The sequence below is a fragment of the Phycodurus eques genome, chromosome 3 (genome assembly GCF_024500275.1).
Source record: "Phycodurus eques isolate BA_2022a chromosome 3, UOR_Pequ_1.1, whole genome shotgun sequence".
In the NCBI taxonomy this organism is placed as follows: domain Eukaryota; kingdom Metazoa; phylum Chordata; class Actinopteri; order Syngnathiformes; family Syngnathidae; genus Phycodurus; species Phycodurus eques.
The window spans coordinates 9,883,058-9,906,734 of NC_084527.1; the positions used below are offsets into that span (position 1 = coordinate 9,883,058).

Genomic DNA, 23,677 nt, shown 5'->3' on the forward strand with positions numbered 1-23,677 from the left:
GTACATCTTAAGTTAGAATATGTTAGAAACATCAATTTCAGTACTCATACATTATATAGCGTCATTAAACACTTTTTAAATGCCTAATTTCTACGTTACAAATCATTTTCATTGTTTCCTGCTCGTTACGGAATATTGTAGATTCTAGAGTTGGTGAATTTTGGGTTTTCATTTCCTGTAAGCTATATATATAAGTATATTTAAAAAAAAATAAAAAATAAAAATAAAAAAAATAAAAATTCACTCTGTGTTTAGTGCAGCTCTATAATTTCCAAATTTCTAAAATAATTTCACTTGTTGAATTGAACTACCTAACTAAATAATCTTTTGGCACTATTCTAATTTATTGAGATGTACCGGTATGTGGCTTGGTTTAATAAAGGTTGGGAAACACAAACTTTGCTGATCATTTCTTGACTTAATTGCTGGATTTATTCTTCCAAATATCCGAAATAGCAGTCTGAATGTGACATGGTGGGTGCATGACACTAGACGGTTAGATGATCATGAAGCTTCAGTCTCCACACGTCCCTCTTTATGCATTTAGCCTGTGGCTACGCTGCACACTGTCCTCAGGCTTCTTTGTGTTCCCACAAGCCATCCGAACCAAGGCTGTGGCGCTCGATGAAGAGACTACAAAAAGGGAGAGGAAAACAGATGTGTTTCCATGTTTTCTTTCAAATCAGTTTTGCGCAATACTTCGTGACATCCTCCGTACACCTGAGAATGTAGCGACGAACAAGGACAAACATCATTTCTGTACCTTCGGCTTGAGAGCAAATTGTTTCTTTGCGTTGTCTCCGGGCAGGCTAGTGATGCACGCGAATGATGTCGCTGCGAGAGGTGGCGCTTCGGCAGGTAGAGCACATGATGCGGGCGGAGGCCGTTGCCGTGGCGACGGAGTTCCGCGCGGGTGCCGAGTTACTTTGCAGGCAGGCGCGGCACAGCAAGTGGCCGCAGATCAGCCGGTAAACGGGCGACGGCCGCGTCGAGTATGGAGAGAGTACGCGGGAACAAGATGAACACGTCTTCTCGTCTGGGAAGGACAAAAAGTTGGAAAAAGTAAGGAGAAAGATCGCTGAGTTCAGGGTTCTTCCAGACTTAAAGTGAGGCCGAGGTGGTCCATTCGCCACTGGCGAAAACAGACACCTTTTTTGTGTCATTTTATGATTCTTTAACGTTTTCACTTTCTTAAATCATAGATTACAGCAGGGGTCGGGAACGTACAGTTTACGAGCCACATGCGGCTCGTTTGAAGACTGCATCTGCCTCGCAGATAAATCTTAGGAGACAATTCTTAACACAAATAATAGCCTCCCCCCTCAAAATTGTTATGTATTTTAACTAAGCTGCAGTAGTATTAGTTATTTTCTGCAGAGCATAAAGAATATATGCCGTGAGTATTTCCTATTATGTGTTAGCATTAAGATAGCGTATTTTAAGGCAAAGTAATATGGTTGTTTTAAATACACATGTAATTCTGTTTTATGTTTCGTTTCGCAGAGTACGATTACTTTTTTTAAAGGATTTTTTTTTTTTTACTGCCAAATTGTTGCTTGTTGTGAAGCGAGTGGCGTTATTTAAAATTTTTGATAACAAGTCAAAGCAAAAAATAAAATTAAAAAATCACATGAAGTCACTCATATCTCAAGGCAACCCTGTATGTTGAAGTGCCACATCTCAACTAACAGACAAGTTTTGTACTTCTTAGATGAGCTAAGTTTAGTTTCAGAGGCGGAAGAAGATACGGGGAGAGTCGTCACGTCACCAAACCCTCTGCAAGCCATTTACTTTTTACGGTAATGATGTAAGATGAGTTTAAAAGTATATCTAACTGTTCTGGGATCATATTTTGTAGCATATTCACAGTTTAAATTATGAATAAAGGTAAGGCAGATTTCTTATTTTTCCATAGCTCACCTTCAGCACTAGGAATAGTGGCCTGACACTGAGTTGGGGAGTCCAGTGACTCAGTGACAGGAGGGGCCGGCCCACGCATAGACAAGTTTGACGTAAAGGAGGGTCGTCCCTTTAAGACGGAAAAGAGGGCGTCGTCCAGGCTGGCTGACAGACGTTGTTCGTGCGAGCTGCTGCTGCTTGGCCCTCTGGAAGAGACTTCACAGGAAATAAAGGTAAACACACTCAGTCAGTTAATAATTGATTAATGGGGACATATTATGGAATATTGACTTTTTTTTTAAGTGGTCGTAAACAAATAGTTGGGCCTCTGGAGCGGCTGCCCACCCATCAAGTGTGAACATATACAACCAAGTACATCCTTTGTCATCTGCTTATTTCTGAAAAAAAGTATCTGTACGAGAGTTCTTCTGCACCTCCGCCCTTACATTACACTGGGGTTGATTTACATAATATCTGCCACCACAACAACTTTCTCCACCCAACCCAGAGCCCCTTTCAAGCGGCTATACTGTTGAAAACACTATCATGCGCGACTCGCCCTGCTATCATGTCAAGCCAAGCCAAAAGGTAAGCAGAGCTGGATTGAGTGATGATGTTGGCACAGATGAATGTTACTCCAGAAAAGTACCTTAATTGTAATGCAGTGTTACGAACACTAAATGTTATCAGTTTCATTTTATGCAAGTCCGCGACGAGTGAGCGATAAATGATTGACACCTTGTAACTCATGCCTTCTGTCTCGGATTGGTTGTTTTTACTCAGGCGCAGCGGTTTCGTGTGTATCAAATTACAGGCAGAAGATGAACCTAAACGTTTTGCGGAGTATCTTGACAGTGCATCATTTTCAGTTCAGGTCAGCGGTAGTCACACGTTTTCTGTCACCTGGAAGTATCCTAGTGCTTATTGTTAACAAACAATAGGAAAAGGTCTACATGTTAATAATTGGACACTTGTTTTCTAGGTGATTGATGCAGGAAAGACCTAATACAGACACGTACAGTGTCGTGAAAAAGTATTTGTCTCCTCAAATTCTTGTTTTTGTCTGTGCACAGGTTCCCCACTTTAATGTTTAAGATCATCAAACAAATGCAAAAATCAGACCAAGATAACTCAAGTAAACACAAAAAGTTGTTTTTCAATGGGGATTTTTTTTATGGGGAGAATAAAAAAATAAATAAAATAAAGCTCCCTGGCCCTGTGTGAAAAGGTAACTGCCCCCTAAAGCTAATAACTGGTTGGGACACCCTCAGCAGGAACAACTGATATATAAATAAATAAATAGCGTTTAAAAGCAGCATTTTATTTGGGTTATCTTTGTCTGAGGTTTACATTTATTTGATGATCTTAAACATGAAAGTGGGGAAACGATGCAAAAACAGAAAAAGCATTTGAGAAGGGGGCAAATACTTTTTCATTTGAGGAAATACTCTCACCCGAGTTTGTGTCACTTCTTGGTCGTTTAGTTTGAGGTAGTAGTAGTTGCACAGCTGCAGGTGGTTCTGATCCACTCAAGTGTCGTTTCTTCACTCCGTCAATCTCAAGTGTTGTGTTTTTGTTAAGAAGCATCGAGTCACATGGAGCATTTCCGTGATTCGACGACTGTTCCGATGCGGGGTCCTCTCTTGTGGCAGCCATCATACAGTGATTACCGTTTGCCGCCAAAGAGCCAATGAGCCTTGAGGGTTGTGGCTTCTCTGCCTCCCCTCGTCTCCCCGTTGTCCTGTCCCTCCTCGTGCCACCATTCTGTAGGAGGAAATAGTCGATTCGCCTTTTCAACTGGGGATTTGGGAGCGGCTGGGAGGCGGCCGTGAAGGGGACGCCGGTGAACGGGTCGCTCGGGGGTCTCCCCCAGGAGGCTTCCCTCTTCTGGTGCTCCTCCAGCGTGGTGCTGTCCACAGACATGCCGCTCGGAAGCAGCATGGGAAGAGCCATTACTTCCTGGGTTATGGGGTCAAGGAACTCCTCTGGGATTGAATTAAGAGATTGAATGCTAGAATCAGATGGAAATACAGCACATAGGTGTCATAGTGTAAATAGTCAAATTATAGTAAAATTTAGCCAAATCACCAGATGCATCTGACAGATTTAGTTATTCTATTGTCACCTATGCCTGTTTGAAATGCTATTTTTGTTTAAAAAAAAACATGGTATCAGTATAGTCGAGCATGAATTTGCATGAGTGGCAAATGTTGTTGTACACAGTAAATGGTTGTTTGTATTAAGTGTGCTATAATTCAAAGATACACATCTCCTTTAATCTTAAGGGGTCAAAGTAAAGACAGCACATATGTTTGCAAAATATGCAGTAGAAAGCCAACACTTTTACCTCGGAGGTGTGCCCTGGCAGGGCTGTTTGATTTGATAGACAGCTGGGACAGGTTGATGTAACAGTCTTTGATTGGCCTTGTGGATGTGCTCAATCTTCTCAACTTCCTCCAGGGGGCAGCAACTAGCTGGTTGCCCCCACACTGCCAAAGCCTTGAGGCCGAGCGCCGACGCAGAGCCGCCGAAAGGCAGCGTGACGCGGAGCTGCGTGACAGTCGTCAAAGAAAGGTGTCCTCGGCTCCACAGCTCCTCCCGCCGACCGTCGGCAGCGGGGGGAGGAGGGGAGGAGACGAAGGGAGGTCGCGGATGAAATGGAGGACGGGAGAAACTAACTTTTGTTTCCTCCTTGAGTTCACAACGACCCACCATTTTAAACTCATGCTCAGAACTGCCTGATTGAGTATGAATCTTTGGCCGAGGCACATCCAAAGTCTTCTCACCAGACCTCTGAGCCTGGAGACTCCGCTGGTGGCCATTCAACAGACGAGCTGGATGGCACTGCTGTTGTTTTCCGCTCTTCTGCTCCAGATGTCCCTGCGTCTGAAGCCCGTCGTTAACCTGTTCCTGGCCAATATTCTGAGGGGTAAGTGGATCGGAGCTGGTGCTGATCTCCAGTCTCTTGCTGCACTTTCCTCGGTCGAAGCCCCAGGGCCACAGCTCCACGTCCACCCTGCAAAGCTCCACCTGGAAGCCGAACCTTAACGTCACCTGTTGAACGGCGACGGTCTGTTAGCAACGAGGACTGGAAAACTTGAAATGCTGTGGAACCTTAAAAGTTGAACCATTAGAAAAATACACCTCTACATTTGCACAAAAATCCCACAGTGTAAGAAAAGTTTAAGGGGAAATGCGTTTATGCAACGTGAAATTCCGGCACAGCAGTAATCTTCCGTGTCCTGACTGCCTGTCACTCATCATTGAAATTATTTCATTATAACATTATTTAATGTCTTTTTAAACTTGTATGCCTCGTGTTGTCATGACGCCACAATAGTGCATGAAGTACCACAGCAAAACCCTCAAACATCATTAAAAGCAGTGGGCTCTGCTGTACTGTTATTGTGTGATGCCACAGAGGGTAAATAAAGTACACGCCAGTTCTATGCGGGGCGCTCATCTCGCTTTTGTTCTTTCCACATTGGAATACATTTAATATTTTACTGGAGTGACTAAAGAACAGCTCGAAGCAGGCACACATCTGTTTTTGGAAGAACTGTTCGCTAATCTTTAGAACTGTACAAGGTATTGTTTCCTTTTTGATGGCGAGGAATTACAGTACTAGAATACCGTGCAACCCTATTTGATGTTAAGGATGTTAAAATATTGTGCACCTGTATGGTTAAGAACAATTTCATGACGGTGACACTTTGACGTGGAAAAGGTTTATTTCAATTTCCATTATTTCGGAAACATTGATTCTAAAACCAAAGCAATCAGTTTGTGTTCTTCTTTCAAGGTTCTGTTGTATAATTTTGATTTGTACAAACACCAAGAGTGTCGTGAGCCAATCTAGCCTAACGTGTTTACAATGAGTACATATACAGAATATAGTGTACATGAGACACTTGAACCATAAGAACCAACTACGAGTAGAGCTCGACTAACAGCAACACCTCACCTGCACAGGAGGACGTAAAAAGTACTCCAGTTTGAAGCCTCGCCTCCGCAGAGCGGGGTCCGCCGATATAAGGTTTGTGACATCGTACCCATCGGCACACACCTTCGGTTGGAAATTAAAGAAAAACACGCAAGAGTTAAAACACATTGACAGCGAGCCAATGGTTAAAACTGAGACTAAATTCTAGGAGACAATGCTTCCTACAGAGATAAAGTAGCTTTTTTTTGGACTAACTTCAACTTTATATAAAAGCCCTTAACAATGTGGCCGTGAACCATATGGAAATCCGTGTGTCTGTTGCCGTAAGACAAACTAGTTGGTGAGACAAGGATGACGTGCATTCAATTCAAATGACTGAAGACCCTCCAATTTCATAAGAATGTCCAAGGATGAGGTGACAAATCCAACGCAGAAACAAATTTAAGCAGACCGAGCGTGTAGAAAATACAGCTATTCTTATGATACGACAAGACAGAGATAAAAGAGCATAAGGCCAGCGATGATTCAGTCTCCCACACACCACTGTGGCCCTTGACGTCTTTATTTTCAGGCCTTTTGTCCTCCACCTTCACACTACGCTTTTTTTTCCTCGTTTCCCACGTCTACCAAGACTCTTGTAGCCTTACAGAGGACGAACTGTGCCATTTACTGGATAAAGGAGGGAAAACAACATAAATGTGGTCATGTGACACTAGTCAAGAGTCTAAGTGAATTCGGTGAAGCAAGAGTGGTCAAAGTGCTTTATATACTGAAAGCCATATTTACAATGGATGCGAAACAGGGCTATGGATTTCAAACCTTTGGTCTTGAAAATGCACTACCAGTACCATATTTCCCGCAAAGAGTGGAATCTGCTCTATATAGACACTATGCCTCCATTGATCAGCGGGTTTTGACTTGAACAAATAAATGCCGCGCATCAAATAAAGGCATAATTTCCCGTGAGGAGAAAAAAATAAATAAATAAAATAAAAAACGCTGGCCCCACCAGCAGCTGACATGTTAGCAAGGGGTGAAATTCTCTGTATGCGATGTGTGTGTATATATATATATATCCACACATACAAAAATACATATTTACTCCATATAATTCTGCTATATACACTGTATACATACAAACAGTACATGTAGTATATATACCATATTAATAAACAGTACATACTGCATTGTAACTAGGCTTTACACGATCAGGATTTTTGGGGCCGATCACCAAGTTTAAAAAAAAAACGGTAACTGATCACCAATCCAATCACAAGATGGAGCAATGTGTCCATTTACATGACTTGTTCGTTTATTGTATGTACTTGTGTACTTTATGACTTGTTCATTTATTGAATATACTTGTGAACTGTATACTGAGTACTGTATCCATGCATCCATCCATTTTCGGTACTGCTTATCCTCACTCGGGTCGTGGGCGTGCTGGAGCCCATCCCAGCTCAAAATTATTCTCTAGCATTTTAGACAAAAGTTAAAACATTAATGACCTCTAGGGGGCATTCAAAGATTGGCCACTGACATCAGTTTAGGTCAGCTCAACATTACAACATGACAGAAATAATGGGTGCTAACATACTGTAATTAAGGTACTTTATTGCAATTCAATTACTTAAATAAATACTGTTAATGACATGCTTACTCTAACTTTCTCACTGTCCCGGCTATATGGACGGGTGTTGTCCAGAGTTTGCGTCCGCTTGGCTTTTACTCAAACCAACCCCCCCCCTCCACGCAAATTTCACTTTTTGAATGGAATTATGGAAATAAATGATCATCCATTTTCTGAGCCGCTTCTCCTCACTAGGGTCGCGGGCGTGCTGGAGCCTATCCCAGCTATCATCGGACAGGAGGCGGGGTACACCCTGAACTGGTTGCCAGCCCATCGCAGGGCACATAGAAACAAACAACCATTCGCACTCACATTCACACCTATGAGCAATATAGAGTTGCCAATTAACCTACCATGCATGTTTTTGGGATGTGGGAGGAAACCGGAGTGCGCGGAGAAATTTGTGTGCCCAATTTTTATGCACCTATCTAAGAGAATTGGGACAACTGGACCTTCTTGTTATACACAGTCAGGAGAGAAGCCACATCCATTAGTTTGATGCGGTGAACGTTTTTAAACGACACAGCGGTGAAACTGTCCATTGGGTTCAAGAGCTCACCGAAAAACATTACAGGGACACATAAAGAGGCCAAACTCATTTTAATAGCGGGTGTGCTGTTTCCTTTGGCTCAAGGAGAAATGTCAGATCAGAAAATAAGTAAGAGAAGCTGTGCTCTAATAAAGGTCAACAAATCCATCCTCAGCTGGATGATTTTTCTGCAAAACCCCAAAAACCAAGTTCATCGGTCAAGCCGTCCTTTGGTTAGCAAGGACTCAAATTGCTTATCCGCGGTTGGGTGGATGACATCAACCTCTCTTTGGATGGTTATTTGCAGCCGTAGTATGAATATACTTTTATTGACATGGAGTTGAACCTAAAGCAGCCGCAGAAGTGTATATCAAAATATTAGTTCTTCGCAATATTCTTACCCAAGAAGTAGATCTGTTTCAAAAAGCTTGGTGAGTACGACATAACTCCCTATAATGTGATTCTGCTTAATTGTTATTTGTTTTTGTTTCATCATTAAACAATACAACTGACTAATAAAGAGTAATCGAGGGAAAAAAGATTTTCCAATGATCTTTCATGCAAAATCTTTTTTTATCTGATTAATCAATGGAATAATCGATAGAATAATTGATCCTAAAAGTATTCGATTGTTACAGCCCTAGTTGAACGGCTGAATAGAATACCTTGCTGCAGCTGATGTTTGTGTTGAAGTGTGGCAGGCACAGATTCACGACCATGTCCTCCAACCTTAGAGGGGAAAAAACAAAACAAACAAACAAAAAAACACAATACAATTCAGAGTCATAACGCTTTTATAGGTCAAGGAAGAAGCACAATGCATTCAGCAACTCAACATGGACTCACACCATTTAGTGTTGACTCAAGTGTTCATACTCAAGAGGCTCACCTTTCATGAACACAAGTCAGGGTAACAAGCCTTCACAAGGATGCTCAGCTAACTAATTAAGGAGCGATGTAGTCGACTAAATATTATTCTATTTCTATGTCCATGATGACTTCACAGCCCAAATGAGCCATTGTGAAAGTATTGCGCTGCATTCAAGTACCTAGTTATGAGCTAACGATATAAATATAATAACCAAGGTTTAAGACACTGCACGTCACAGACAGCGAATTGTGCTTATTATTCGATTTAAAGGGGATTAGTTTCCGTTTTAAAGTTGTTAGTTTATGTTAGAGCATGTAAATGCGAACGCCGCTTCTAATTTACTGCTAGCTAGCTTGATTGCTAACAGCTACGGAATGTGAGAAGGGACGAACTTGGCAAACGCGAAAGGCGCTTTCATAAAGTGCTGTGCTAAAGCAAGACTGAGGGTGAACGTTTCCAGTGTATTTACTTATCCACGAATGTCTCAATAAAAATACAGACTCGATTTAAATTGGCGTACTATTTATTTTTCATCTCACCAGTCTATATAAAGCCCAGCCCCATTCTATTCTATGGGAAACAATTATGTTGTCTTATAAAAGAAATAAAATCAATTAAATAATTAACATGACACTTAAAGAATTAATATCCTAAGAACGTTTCTGAATATTTGAGCAGGTCTGACCTTATTACGTAATTAAAGCAAAAATAAAAAAACATATACAAGCAATGGGAAATAAATGTGAGCACAAGGATTACAATAAACAAATAATTTGTTTATTTTTTACATTTTATAGATACAAACTAAGCAAAGACATGATTAGAAGTTTTGTATATAATAGAGATTTTGAGTAGCAAAATATTTCCCCAGTTCCAAGCTACTTCGGACCAATTTACCTTAATCAAATTATTTACTTTTATTAATTGAAATAAATACATATCACAATATAAATAAATAAAATAATCAACAAGAACAGCTGAATTAGTCACGTTTATTCAGTCAGCTGATTTGAACAAAGATGTGGTTTTAATCAAGCCAGAACAATACTAATAACATATCTGTAAACAATAAACCTGAAACATGTATAAAATTGATAGCATTTTGCTCTCTAAACAATGCAATACTGTAACTACGTTTATCACCTACATCAAAAGGAGCATCTTTTCTCTTTTTCGGGGTGTTGGGGGAACAATGTGGTCATGGTTACACCATTATGATAGGCCAATATGCTATCTACAGAGTAAAAAAAAAAAAAGGAAAAAAAAACCTCAATGGCACATTTTCTTTGTCATTTTACCATATTTATAATAACAGTAATAAAGATGATAATACTATGTGATTCCCTAGCGATACGTTAATATTCTTGAGCAACATCCTTGTATGCCGGCATGAACAACACATATAAAAGCCATGGTATTCATACTGGAGTCTAATGTACATGTCAACTGGACATGATGTAGTGCAGTTAGGCTGAACGCTCCCACTATTCAGTCTGAATAAACGATGCAGATAAACAGATGCACAAAATCTAACACCCGCTTCTCTTCGTCTCCATTTTACTCTACTTAACAAAAATCAAATAATTCTTTCTTAATATATTTGTACTTGCAATATTGCCACTAGTCCCTCTATCATCAGTCTTTATAAACTGGCACGCGCACACACACACACGCACACACACACACGCACACACTTCTTCATTCACACACGTGTACAATCTATAACTATAAGTATTTATTTCTTCTATAACATAAATTCTATATTATTTTATTTGTTTTTAACTTTGGGATTTATTTCCTGACATTAAGCAAATTGAGTTGGTGTGCTTCCATTCATTTGTTTCCACCGTTATACAGTTTAAGGAGGAAAGAAAGTCATCTTGGAGCACCGTGATAGATCAATACCGACCTCTAGGGTTCATTTTTAGTCACCGCAGGTGAAGGTAAACTTAAAACTTCTCATAATATTTGGATTGGGTTGATTATCATCTAAACATATAATTAATTTATTATTATTATTTTACAAAATATAAGCTCTGTTGGATTTGAGGATATGTTTGACTCATGCATGTTGGACGTTGTGCATGAAATGTCATGAAAACCGACTTCAATGGGAAAAGTACAGCGTGATGTCACCTAATGTGGAATAAGTGGGTGACCTATATAGATAAATATATATAGTCAAAGCACTGCAAATTATATTCACACTTGATTTTTTTTTTCTGGATCCCAGCAATAGTTATTTTCTTACACATGCTGGAAAAGATGGAGTAAGGCGCTCTCTGGCCAAAAATGCAGGTTAACGTCACACACTCTGACCACTAGTTCTACTTGTACGTTATACGACTGACACAGACTTACAATGAATAATAAATGTCGCATAATAATAATAATGATAATACTCTTTTTGTAATTTCTGACAATATCCCTGATTGTCTTGGTCCTTTTTTCCCTGGCACGGGCATGAAATAAACGACCGCTGTGTTAGTGCTGTCACCTAAACAAAGTCAGTTTGTTGTCCTGCAGTGTGGCACAGTTTTTTTCTTCTTCTTCTGATAATGCAGGAGGTGGTGTGCAACTTTGTGTGGACATTTTCTGTTTTAATCAACCTGCTTGTGTTTGGTGTTTTTATGATTATGGTCAGCTGAAATTCTCTTACAGTACGATGTGATGTGGTATTTTGTGAGTGTGTTTGTTGGGCAATTTTGGGAGCGTTTTCATGCATGTTTTCTTCTTAAATTTCAGTGGACTCTATCCTCTCCAGGCGGGAGGGTCCTGCCCAAGGAGGGGCAAGCTGGTGGAGAGATGGCGGACCCTTTTGGTCTTCGCAAGGCGGGGAAAGGGTGAGGGTGATGGGACCGGGGATAGATGGTGGTGGCTGAGGAGAGAGAGCTGAGAGGGATTGTGGAGGTGGAGAACTGGATGAAGAGGAAGGGGAGCTGTTGGTGACAGTGGTGGTGGGGACGGTGCATGCGGTGCTGGGTTTGTTTCCCAGCTGGCTCATCCGTTTCTCCAAAGCCTGGTTCTTCTGCAGGGTCTCTACGTAGCTCAGCTGCAACTGGGCCTGGTATTTCAACACCCGCTCCTTCTCGTCCTGCCAGGTGTGTCGCTCCTGGTCGAAGTTGAGGGCCTGGCGCTCGCGTTGCTGCCGCTCGAGGCGCAGGGCGGCCTGCAGCTGCTCCAGCTGTCTGCGCAGCTCGCCAGCCTCGTCCCAGTGAGCGTCCTGCTGCCGCTGCTGGGCCTCCTGACAGAGCTGGGCCTCGTGGCGCAGCTGGGCCTCGTGGCGGAGTTGGGCTTCGTGGCGGAGGTGAGCGTCCTGCCGCATCTGCATGTCCTGCTGCATGTGGGCATCCTGACGCTGCTGCTGTTGCCACTGCGCTTCCTCGCGTTGCCGCTGAGCCTCCTGCCTCTGGGCTTTGGCTTCGTCACTCTGAAGACTCAGCAGCGTGTCGGCCGTAGGGAGGAGGGAGTTGGTTGACGGATCGCCGGGCGTTCGCGGACAGTGGACCATTCCCCAGGGTGGCAACAGGCCCGCAGCAGCTAAGTTTGGGCTCATGACAACCTCGGCTCCTCTGCTGACTTCATTCAGAGCTCGTTTTAGACTCAGCACCTCTACCTCGAAAACACCCAGCTTCTCTCGAAGGATGGACACCTGGAGGAAGGAAAGATCAAGTTGAGTGCTATTCTCTTGAAGCAAAGTGTCCAATTCATTTTTGCCACAGGCCACACTGTAGTTCTGATTTTCCGAGGGCGCCGTTATGCCTGAAAACCAGATAAATGTATAATCACCTCATCATATACATGTACTACTAAAACCCAACATATTTGAACTTCATTATTTGCAAATTCGAAGATTTTTTGTGAACTTATCTCTGTTATCCATTGAAAAAAAAATAGAAGAGCTATTTGCTTTTTTGTGCTCAGGCCAAAGCAATAAAAGTAATACCGTAATTTCTCATGTTTCTCATTCTCTGGAAATGTGCGAAGTTCCATCCTGTTTCAAACACTCCACCATCATTCCAGTCCCCAAGAAACCTGCAATCTCGGGTCTGAATGACTACAGGCCTGTCGCTTTGACATCTGTGGTCATGAAGTCCTTTGAACGTCTCGTGCTGGACCACCTCAAGAGTGTCACAGGTCCCCTGCTGGACCCCCTGCAGTTTGCCTACCAAGCGAACAGGTCTGCGGATGATGCAGTCAACATGGGACTGCACTTCATCCTAGAACACCTCGACAGTGCAGGGACCTACGCGAGGTTATGTCCTCTCTCCGCTGCTCTTCTCTCTCTACATGAACGACTGCACCTCAGCGAACCCGACTGTCAAACTCCTGAAGTTTGCAGATGAAACCACTGTCATCGGCCTCATCAAGGACGGTGACAAGTATGCATATCGACAGGAAGCGGAGCGGCTGGAGCTGTGGTGCGACCGACACAACCTGGAGCTGAACACGCTCAAGACTGTAGAGATGATCGTGGACTTCAGGAGGCATCCTTCGCCACAGCTGCCCCTCACGTTGTCCAGCTGCCTTGTGTCAACCGTTGAGACCTTCAAGTTCCTGGGAATTACAATCTCTCAGGACCTGAAGTGGGCGACCAACATCAACTCCGTCCTCAAAAAGGCCCAGCAGAGGATGTACTTCCTGCGGCTTCTGAGACAGCACGGCCTGCCACCGGAGCTGCTGAGACAGTTCTACACAGCGGTCATCGAATCGGTCCTGTGTTCTTCCATCACAGTCTGGTTTGGCGCTGCTACGAAAAAGGACAAACTCCGACTGCAACGGGCAATCAAAACTGCTGAAAGGATTGTCGGTACCCCCCCTACCGACCCTTGAGGACTTGCACGCTGCCAGAACTAAGACAAGGACGTGCAAAATCCTCTCGGACCCTCCGCACCCCGGTCACCGGCTCTTCCAGCTCCTTCCCTCAGGTAGGCGCTACCGATCAATGCAAACTCGAACGAGCAGACATTCCAACAGCTTCTTCCCTCTTGCAATCAACTTGTTAAACAGCTAACCTGTAATTCCATTACAACAAGCTGGCAATTTTTTGACTTGAGTTCATTGTCACATTTCTGTGGGGCCAATTATGTATTACTCGTGCACTCACTGTAGTTGTCTCGCCATGCTGCACTATTTGCATAAACTGGCCACTCATGCCAGAGTAGCATCTGCTCCATTTGCACACTGATTGAGAAGCATCTGTAACATTTGCACAACCAACATTGTCCCAGATGATCGCACTACTCGTCACATTAAACCGCATACACTCCTTGAAGTCTCAGCGCCCTTTGCACAATGGTCATTGCACCGGACTATTGCAATATTAGTCATTCGAACTGCTCAAAGTGCAGTTCAAAATGAAGAATCTTGTAATAACTTACTTAGCTGTTTGAAGTTTTAATGTGGTAAAAACACAACTGATAAATGCACGCAGTTAACATTTTAAGACAATCGTTCTCAATTTAGATGACCCTCTACTTATTGCATAAAGTGCACATATGCATATTTTATCTATATAAGCTTCTTATAAACTCATCCGGCATGAAAGATCAAATTGTTTTTGGCTTTGGCTGAATGTTGTTCAATTCCCATTTCGACTTGCTCCTCTTACTCCTTCCCAGCAAGGGTTTTATGGATTAGAATTTCAATTATTTGGATTTACTGGGAACCTTCTTGAACCAGCAGTTGCACTTATTGGAAATTATTTTTTTGTGTTTTGTTCCCTTCTTTGCCCGCATAGGCATGAAATTTAAGATTGTCTTGAGTACAGGGTAAAATATTTGTTTGTTTCTCATTGATTGAAAAGCACTGCATCTTACTGAGAGGTGTTTCTAATATTTAGCTAAATACATACACTCAAGTTTACAAAAAGTTGTTTTCCATCATAATGCAGTAAGTGAAATTGGAACTCGCCTCCGACAGAGTCCTCCTCAGGTCCGCCTCGCACTTCTCCAGCTCCAGACCTTTGGTGCTGTAGGACTCCTTCAGTCCGAGCATGGCCTCCTCCTGCTCCCTCAGCTGGGCATTGAGCTCTTTGAGCTGGCCCCTCAGAGCCACCATCTCCCCCGCCCGCTGCGTTACCTCTGCCTGGCTTTCCCTCAGCTGCTGCTTCAGCAGGGAGATCTCGCCGGCCTTCTGACACACCTGCCACATCAGCGGAGAAAGAGAGGTTGAGTTTTTAGTGTCTTATTCCATTTCTATGAGCACTCTACAGGGCGGAATATCTGAAAACTGAAAACTTACAGATGCAAGCATTTTCACGCACTCTCCATTTTCATGAAACTTTATATTGACACAGCTGCTGCTATTCTTTGTCACTACACCTGCAGGAAGTCTACAAGTCTAATGTGGTGATGATTATGGGAAACCATGACACTTTAAAAAAAAATTAGTATTAAGGTACAGTTATGACATTGTCTCATTTTAGGTCTGTGATGATGGACTGACATGGATGACATGGGTTCTCTTGCCTGACCACTAGGCTTGAACCTTGTCTCCACTGACGTAGTGTTCCAGGTGATTGTATGTGCTTAGTGGAGGTGTTTACTCTCTTAATCTGTAGTCGTGCTTATTTATCAGTTACTCGCCGCTTTAACGCGGTTTCCAATTGAACTGCGAGACAGTGAAAATTGCTACGATTTTCTTGTTTTGAAGTTTAGACTTCTTTGTCTTTGATGCTGGATGCTTACATTCTTCTGTTTCACTGTGATGATCCATTTATTAGTTAAGTTGCCATATACGTCACTAACCTCTTATTAATCCTAACCTATGTTTAGTATGTGTACAGGGCCACAAAATAACCTTTGTTGTGAATTGGTGTTTTACAAATAAAATGAAGTTGAATATTTGGTGGAACTGAATATAAATATTGTGTGTCAGACTGTATGCATTACAGTGGAACTTCCAAAGTCGAATTCCGAAAGCTGGACAATTTGTAGTTCAACCAACGTATGGTCAAGCAATATATGGTAAAGACAGTCAAACAAGTTTAAAGGAGTTTAATCTCAAGAGTTAAGTGTTTCTTATGATAAACACTTTATTGAACAATCAGAACCACAGAATGGATTGCGTTCGACTTTGGAGGTTGGGTCAAGTGCTCATAAATCTTACCTCCCACTTGGTCTCCTCCAGACGTGGTAATATGTCAGCCTGCTCCTTCCTGTAATCCAGACACTTTCGCTCCAGCTCCTCTCGCTGGGCAAGCAGGGCAGCCATCTCCTCCTGGAGCCTCCTCTTGTCTTGGGACAAACGGGTTATCTGGGCCTGCAGGGCGGTCTGCGAACGCTGTGCACGCCGCGTAACCTGCAGATGATTACACAGTAATTGTTGTGGCCATTTTGCCGTAAAAAGAGATTTTATGTGTTGCGCATCAGTGCCGGTGCCTTTAAATGACTAGTTGGAGGCTTCAAGAGTGGGTCATCATGACATTACGATGCAGATGCAACTCACATGAACTGCATCTGCGTCACACACCAAACGTAATTCTCTCGACATAAGTCAACATGTTCAATAATTTGCCTTGAAGGAGGGAACCCAGACTGTGCAGCGACATTTTAAGGACAGTGGTGGGAGTCAAGAGGATGCAGTGAGGTCACCTGCTGCAGGCGCGTGGCATAGTTCTGTCTCAACTCATCCATCTGTCGCTCCCACACGCGCTGCTTCTCCTCAAACACCTGAATGATGGCGGCTTCACTTTGGTCCAAGTTGCGGCGCATGTGCTGCACCTAGCGGGCGAGCGAGTTATTTGGAAATATTATAATACACTTTAACGGAAGATAGGAGAAGATAGTAAATTTCTTAGCTTTGGATTTGTAGCATTAGATTTGTTGGTTTAGCAATACTACAACCCCAATTCCAATGAAGTTGGGACGTTGTGCTAAACATAAATAAAAACAGAATACAATGATGTGCAAATCAAGTTCAACCTATATTTAATTGAATACACTACAAAGACAAGATTTTTAATGTTCAAACTGATAAACTTGATTGTTTTTAGCAAATAATCATTAACTTGGAATTTTATGGCTGCAACACATTCCAAAAAAGCTGGGACAGGGTCATGTTTACCACTGTGCTACATCACCTTTTCTTTTAACAACATTCAATAAACGTTTGGTAACTGAGAACAGTAATTGTTGAAGCTTTGAAGGTGGAATTCTTTCCCATTCTTGCTTGATGTACAGCTTCAGCTTTTGAACTTTGCGTCCATAACAGTCCGGATGGTTCTTTTCCTCTTTGGCCCGGAGGAGATGTCCACAATTTCCAAAAACAATTTGAAATGTGGATTTTTCCAATTTGCATCAGTAAATCTTAGGTGAGCTCGGGCCCAGAGAAGCCGGTGGCGATTCTGGGTGTTGTTGATAAATGGCTTTTGCTTTGCACAGTAGAGTTTCAAGTTGCACTTACGGATGTAGCGCCAAACTTTATTGACTGACATTGGTTTTCTGAAGTGTTCCTGAGCCCATGTGGTAATATCCTTTACATATCGATGTCGGTTTTTGATGCGGTGTCGCCTGAGGGATCGAAGGTCACGGGCATTCAATGTTGGTTTTCGGCCTTGCCGCTTACATGCAGTGATTTCTCCAGATTCTCTGAACCTTTTGATGATATTATGGACCGTAGATGATGAAATCCCTAAATTCCTTGCAATTGTACATTGAGGAACATTGTCCTGAAACTGTTCGACTATTTTCTCACGCACTTGTTCACAAAGAGGTGAACCTCGCCCCAGCTTTGCTTGTGAATGATAATTCAGGGAAGCTCCTAATTATAGCTCCTTTTATACCCAATCATGGCACCCACCTATTCCCAATTAGCCTGTTCACCTGTGGGATGTTCCTGACTGGTGTTTGATGAGCATTCCTCAACATTCTCAGTCTTTTTTGCCACCTGTCCCAGCTTTTTTGGAACGTGTTGCAGCCATAAAATTCTAAGTTAATGATTATTTCCTAAAAACAATAAAGTTGATCAGTTTGAACATTAAATATATTGCCTTTGTAGTGTATTCAATTCAATATAGGTTGGACATGATTAGCAAATCATTGTATTCTGTTTTTATTTATGTTTAACACAACGTCCCAACTTCATCGGAATTGGGGTTGTATATGAGTTATCTATCACTCTATAAAAAGGCAGAGTATAGACTGACAAGTTTGTACAGCATGCAGTTAAATGTTGTTCAGAACCATTTACAAGTCTGTGCATGACAATCACCATTTTAAACAATATTAGGGCAAAAACTAAAATTCAATTTGAAAGTTACAGGCACCTGCTCCTTGAAAACCAAAATGGAATGGTACCTGAATTAATGTGATTCCTAGCACCTGAATTACTCCTACGTTTTATTGTTTTACTGGCATGCTGTGGGGAAGGTCATTAAAACAAGACTTTTGCACAATACTGTGTCCGTTAATATGGAGTGTCCCATTCAAATAAAGGTATAAATGGAAAGAAAAAATAAACCACGTGAAGTGCCTTTGAGAGACTTTTGATGCAATTTGGTGTACTGGATGAGTCAATATCACCATTCGGTGGCTTTGACACGTCCCTATTTCATCCCCCAAAGGTTTGGGCTTTTCCATTGAACTTCGTATTCATTATTTTGAGTAGATGTTGATCTTGCTGACAGGGTGGACATGTTTTGGGGGCTAATTTTAGCATTTAATGAGCACATGGTGGACCTTCACTCAGCTACATGTTTCAGTTAAAGTTGACTACTGTTTAACAAGTATTTAGAATTTCTGAAAGGTTTTTATATCAAATGGATAATTTACTATGACAGAGTGGACATATTAAGCTTGACAAGATCCAGCTACATGCATCATTTGATGAAAATTATGAAACATAAGTGTACATTTTTTTTCTGCAACTATCCACTGTTTCAGTCTCCATTGAAGAAGAAGAAGAAGAAGAAGAATCACATGCAAAATGTTCAATATGACTATAAAAATAGAATATACATGATTAAAATGACTCTTTTCAGAATGACATTGATTCTGATGAAGACACCAAAGGCACTTTATCGTGATTTTGACCTGTATATGAATGAAATTAGGGTAGCATAGTGGTTCACATTGCTGCCTTTCACACAGCCAGGCTCAATTCAATATCAATGCTTCAACCACAATCGCCCTATGATTGACAGATGATCAGTCCAGGGTGTTGTCAGCTGTTATACGCTCAAATTTATATTCAGTTGAACCAAGTTATACCTTACCTTAATACTGCTGTAGGGCAATTGACCTGCAGGGACCAACACCTGCATGTACTGACCTCTTGCTCTTTCTCCCACAAGCGGTCCTCCAGGTCCTGGATGATGTCATCCGAGGAAGGGGAGGGGCGTAATGGTCCCGGTGCATCACTCATGTGACTCAGCCTCTGATAGGACGAGGAGCTCTTCCCCGACGAAGATCGACCGCTGTCTGACGCACAAAGCCCGTTCTGGAGGAAAAACGAGGGTAAAAAATGCATATAACCATTCTGATGCCATGTAGGGATGAAGGTTTGTTTGAGTGCCTACCTGGTAGCCAGGCTTTTCTAACTTGTCCAAGCCCGCTGCCGCCCCAACCATGCCCAACCTGTTGATGTGGCTTGTGGAAGCACTCAGCGGCCCCAATACAGCCGGGGGTCCACAGCCAGAGCCCGAAGCCGTGTAGGTGGGCAGGCTGGTCAGAGAGTTCCTGCCAGAGTCGGACATACCCCCCTGAACCACCTCATTGGGATTTCCCACACCCTCACCTCTGCTGACCCTCACCGGGCTTTCCTGGTCCAGGAGGAGGGCCTCCGGCACCTCTCCCGACTCTCCCCCTCCACCATCCCTGCCTCTCCTGCCGCCTCTTCCCTCACCGAAGCCTTCGCCCCTCGTCTCGCTCTTGCCCTCGCTCCCAGCCCCGCCCGCCTGGCCCACCAGGTTCTGCATGGAGTGGAAACTCTTCGGAACCACCGGTTTGAAGGCGGACGGACGAACGAGGCCGGAGTCTCTCTGCATTGCCTGGGAAATACCATAACATATGTGAATGAGTATAAAACTAAAGGAGAAACTGATGCATTCAATTATCCATTTTCTATTGCACTTGTCCAGAATTAATGGAAGCTGGAGCCTATCCCTGCAAACTTCATCACCTGTCACTCACTGTACTGACACAAAGACGGAAACTATTTACATTCCTAAATATGGACAATGTTTCTTCAGTGAACATACCTTACTCACAAAAAGTTTTTGCTCATACTATGTTTTTGGACTGAACGATGAAGCTACAATTCAAACCTACAATTGTTGTAAAACTACACTATTGAAGACATCGGAGGTTTTTTTTCAAGGGTTAGCTGTGTTTACTTGTTTTACAAAGTTTAGATATAGATATAATTTTGCTTAACTGAAGGAATATATATATATATATATATATATATATATATATATATTGTTACTTTTTTATTGTTCGTTTTTTCAAGCCTGGTTTTTAGCAGTATGAGACGAACGGCTCGATGACCCTTCAGCTCAAGTGACTAGTAAAAGACTGGTATTGACTGGTAAGGGTATTGGGAAGTACCTGCTCCAGTTTTCCTGACACCGCCATGATTTTGGGTGGGTTGTGTCCCGCTTGGTTGTTCTCAGCGTCGGTTCTGGCGGCTACCATCTCTCTGTGTTGATGCTGGTTCACCCCAACACCGTTCTTCTCGTTGGCGCCTCGGCCCACGACGTTCCCGCACACGTCCAGACCGGCGGCCTGCATCTCTCTCTCCAGTCGTTCCCCCTCCAGCCTCTCCCGTTCCCTCTCCCTCTCTCTTTCCCGTTCTCGCTCCCGCTCCCTTTCGATCTTCTCCCTCTCGATCCTCTCCCTCTCCCTCTCCCGGGCTCTCTCCCGTTCTCTCTCCCGCTCTCGTTCCAGCCTCTCCCTCTCCACCCGTTCCCGCTCTCTCTCCCTGTTCCTCTCACGCTCTCGCTCCCTATCCAACCTCTCCCGGTCCCAGTCTCGGTCCCGGTCCCTGTCTCTCCCCCGTTCACGTTGCCTCTCCCTTTCCCACTCCCTCCTGATAGCCGCGTTGCCGCACTCCAGCTGGCTGTTGTTGTTGGCCGCCGCCATGGTACATTCCGTGTTGGTGGTGGAGGCCGTTTCGGTCGGCCGGTCGGTACAGGTCCCGGTGCTGATACTAACGCTCCCTCGCTCGTCGCTAGAGGCCGTCCCGTCGGATATAGTGGCGGCGGGTCGGGGCAGACGCTCTGCGCTGCAGCTGCGGTCACCAGGGCAACGCCGTGAGAGAGGAGGGGCGCGGGGCAGCGTGGTCCTCGTGCCAACGGACTTCATTGCAAATTCCTGCTCGCCTGCCACCCCACTGCCAACACTGCCCATAGTGTGGGGGTCAAAGGTCAGGGGTTAGAGGTTAGGAGTCAGGTTTGGGGAGGGTCACAGAAACATTTGGATGCAGTGTGGGTCATCACAACCTAATGCAGGTAGTGGGAGCACACACACTAGAGGAACACAGAGAAATGAGAGGTGTTATACAATATTGTTATTGCATTCATAGAATTAGATGCAGACGACTAAACGGAGAGCGGACGTGATTTGTTGGGCGTTGACTGAATGAATTTGAATTATTAAGGCCTCGCGTTATTATGTGACAAAAATATGTTTGACGCAGACAATTCTGCAAACATTTGGAAACAGGAGGAACAAATTTAGCAACTGCTGCTATAAGGGGTGGCTAAATTAACAAATCGAGGCAGAATATTCTCTTTACGCCACATGTTTACTCCACATGGGGGCAATATGTTTCATGTTTAAACTGTAATAATAATCTTAATCCAGCACTGTGCTCATAAATTTACATACCATTCTTTGAAGAAAATATGAGCAAAACTTTTTTTTTTTTTCAGAGAAGCCTATATTTCAGCTGAAATTATTTTTATCTTTCTATTTACATCCCGAACAATCTTCATCGAAGTTATGGCTGAAATTTTATGTTGCTCTGCCTGACCATGGCTTGTTTTCAACAGAATCCCTTCTTTTCCGCTTCTTTATCAGACATTGAACACTACCCATTGACGTTTTCACATCTTTAGATATATTTTTTTGTACTATTTTCCTGATATTTAAAGTTCAACTGCCTTCTTTTGTTTACATTTGACAGTTCCAGTTCAGTGCAGGCCTGGATGAAATGTACATTTGGTTTCTCAAGCGCTTAGAAACTCATTAACTACACTGACGCCAATGAAAACAGTCAAAAGTGTGGAAACTTACCTTTAATAGCCATTTAAACCTGCGTATGTCAATATGTGGGTATTATCAGTCCATAAATTCAAGTGCCCTTTGGGAGAATTTCAGTTAATTATTATTTAAAAATCATGCGATAGAAAATGGCTTTAGCAGTTCAGACAATTTTCTGCATGATCTGTTATATCTTCCAGAAAATTGCCAATATTTCACTATTTCTTCCAGGGTATGTCAATTTATGGGCACAGCTGAATATAAAATCATACGATTAGGCGCTTTTACATAAAACAGTAAATATGAAATAATGTTCCACACTCGATGCAAGCACTATAATCTGATTTACCATAATGGCTGTGTTTGTAACTACGCAAATATAATAACGCTCAGTTTAAACGTACGGCGTTGGCGCGACTAACTCAACAATATGCTTATTGTTGGTTGTCGTTTGCAACGGTGTACAGTACAATTGCACTACTTCATCCTGAGATGTGCCTCAAATAGCATGTCTCAATAGCACCTTCTTTATATACACGAGTGGATGCAGGTGCACTTAATGTTATGGTAGCTGAGTGTAAAAGCCATTTAAGATGGATATTATCACACGTAAACATGCACAGCCACGAAACAAGTATGAATGTTACATACAGTATCGTCACTTCCTCTTGGGTGACTGTAGTAGCAGTAGTAGTAGTAGTGGAATAGTGTCTATATAGGTGCCTCGGTGGTTATCTCCCTCCACTCACGACCCCCCCCCCCCCCCCTTTTCTCTGCATCCCTGGGCGGCAAGGGCGGCTTTATAGCAGCATCCGCATCGAGCTCTCATTGCACCGCGCTTCCAACGCACTCACTAGGCCGCGTGCAGGCTGCAGCCCCACGCGTGAAATCCCGAACTCCCTTGTCTCATCCGAATCAAATCCACGGGCCTCGTTGACATTGACGGGCGTTCAAACGCACCACCTCTTGATTATTATTATGATTACTATGATGATGATGATGATTATTATTATTTTATACCCCTCCCCACCTTATAGCGACCAGCGAGGCGCTCCGTCGTCACAGGCGATACTCACTATTTTTTGTTTTTTTGTTTTGTTTTGCGGGCTTTGCCTTGTTGTTCCGCGGTCAGTCCCGCTTCCCGTGGGCCCCGATCATCTTGCGATGCCGCCGCGCGTCGGTGGGGCTCGGGATGCCGTCCTCGACCGCTGTCAGCGTCGGATGCTGATGATGGAGTCGCTCGGTTTGATACGCGCATCAGCTGAGAGACACACACCCACCTCTGGACCCGCCCCTCCGGCTGCATGATGCAAACGCCCCCTTTTGGCATCCGGCCAGTCGGTGCTCGCTCACGGGAGAATGGCTTTGGATGGATGGGATGGATGGATGGATGGAGAAACAAATTAGATGGGCAAATTATTTCCAACTGCAGTGGTGACAACATCTATCATAATGAGACGTGTGGCTGGTATTTTGTCTCTGTGTCTATGATAAGATATTAAGTAACCAAAATACTTAATTTGATGCTGTGCAGTTTTACGCCACTGCAAACTACGACCAATAATAAATTGAATCAGTATGACGTAATAGCAAATTTGCA

The 23,677-nt window shown here is 43.2% G+C and overlaps 2 protein-coding genes across 3 annotated transcripts; both read right to left on the reverse strand.

Moving 5' to 3' along the window:
* Window positions 1–281: 281 nt before the first annotated feature.
* ubox5 (U-box domain containing 5) lies at window positions 282–9,231 on the reverse strand. 2 transcript variants are annotated; one of them, XM_061673381.1, is made up of 8 exons: window positions 8,891–9,231; window positions 8,667–8,730; window positions 5,864–5,965; window positions 4,247–4,953; window positions 3,354–3,910; window positions 1,921–2,115; window positions 764–1,036; window positions 282–633 (listed from the first exon to the last, which is right to left on the reverse strand). In XM_061673381.1, exons 2-7 carry the CDS (start codon window positions 8,718–8,720, stop codon window positions 810–812), a joined length of 1,842 nt encoding a protein of 613 aa, XP_061529365.1. In that variant the 5' UTR covers window positions 8,721–8,730; window positions 8,891–9,231; the 3' UTR covers window positions 282–633; window positions 764–809. The 2 variants fall into 2 exon arrangements, with proteins under 2 accessions (XP_061529365.1, XP_061529366.1); XM_061673382.1 differs by lacking the exon at window positions 5,864–5,965.
* Window positions 9,232–9,862: 631 nt separating this feature from the next.
* On the reverse strand, window positions 9,863–23,308 carry lzts3b (leucine zipper, putative tumor suppressor family member 3b). The gene is made up of 8 exons (XM_061671115.1): window positions 23,154–23,308; window positions 20,422–21,341; window positions 19,392–19,862; window positions 19,145–19,312; window positions 16,468–16,596; window positions 15,983–16,174; window positions 14,786–15,016; window positions 9,863–12,524 (listed from the first exon to the last, which is right to left on the reverse strand). The coding sequence occupies exons 2-8, from the start codon at window positions 21,220–21,222 to the stop codon at window positions 11,607–11,609; spliced, it is 2,910 nt and encodes a 969-aa protein (XP_061527099.1). The 5' UTR covers window positions 21,223–21,341; window positions 23,154–23,308; the 3' UTR covers window positions 9,863–11,606.
* Between the last annotated feature and the right edge of the window lie 369 nt (window positions 23,309–23,677).

Coding starts and splice junctions, on each gene's coding strand:
- ubox5 (XM_061673381.1), bottom strand. CDS start 8,720: ATGGTCGTGAATCTGTGCCTGCCACACTTCAACACAAACATCAGCTGC. Junction 2,116..3,353: donor AAGAAGTGACACAAACTCGG/GTGAGAGTATTT, acceptor TTTCCTGTGAAG/TCTCTTCCAGAGGGCCAAGC. Junction 1,037..1,920: donor CACTATTCCTAGTGCTGAAG/GTGAGCTATGGA, acceptor TGTCCTTCCCAG/ACGAGAAGACGTGTTCATCT.
- lzts3b (XM_061671115.1), bottom strand. CDS start 21,222: ATGGGCAGTGTTGGCAGTGGGGTGGCAGGCGAGCAGGAATTTGCAATG. Junction 19,863..20,421: donor TGTCAGGAAAACTGGAGCAG/GTACTTCCCAAT, acceptor GGTATTTCCCAG/GCAATGCAGAGAGACTCCGG. Junction 16,597..19,144: donor TGTGGGAGAAAGAGCAAGAG/GTCAGTACATGC, acceptor CTCGCCCGCTAG/GTGCAGCACATGCGCCGCAA.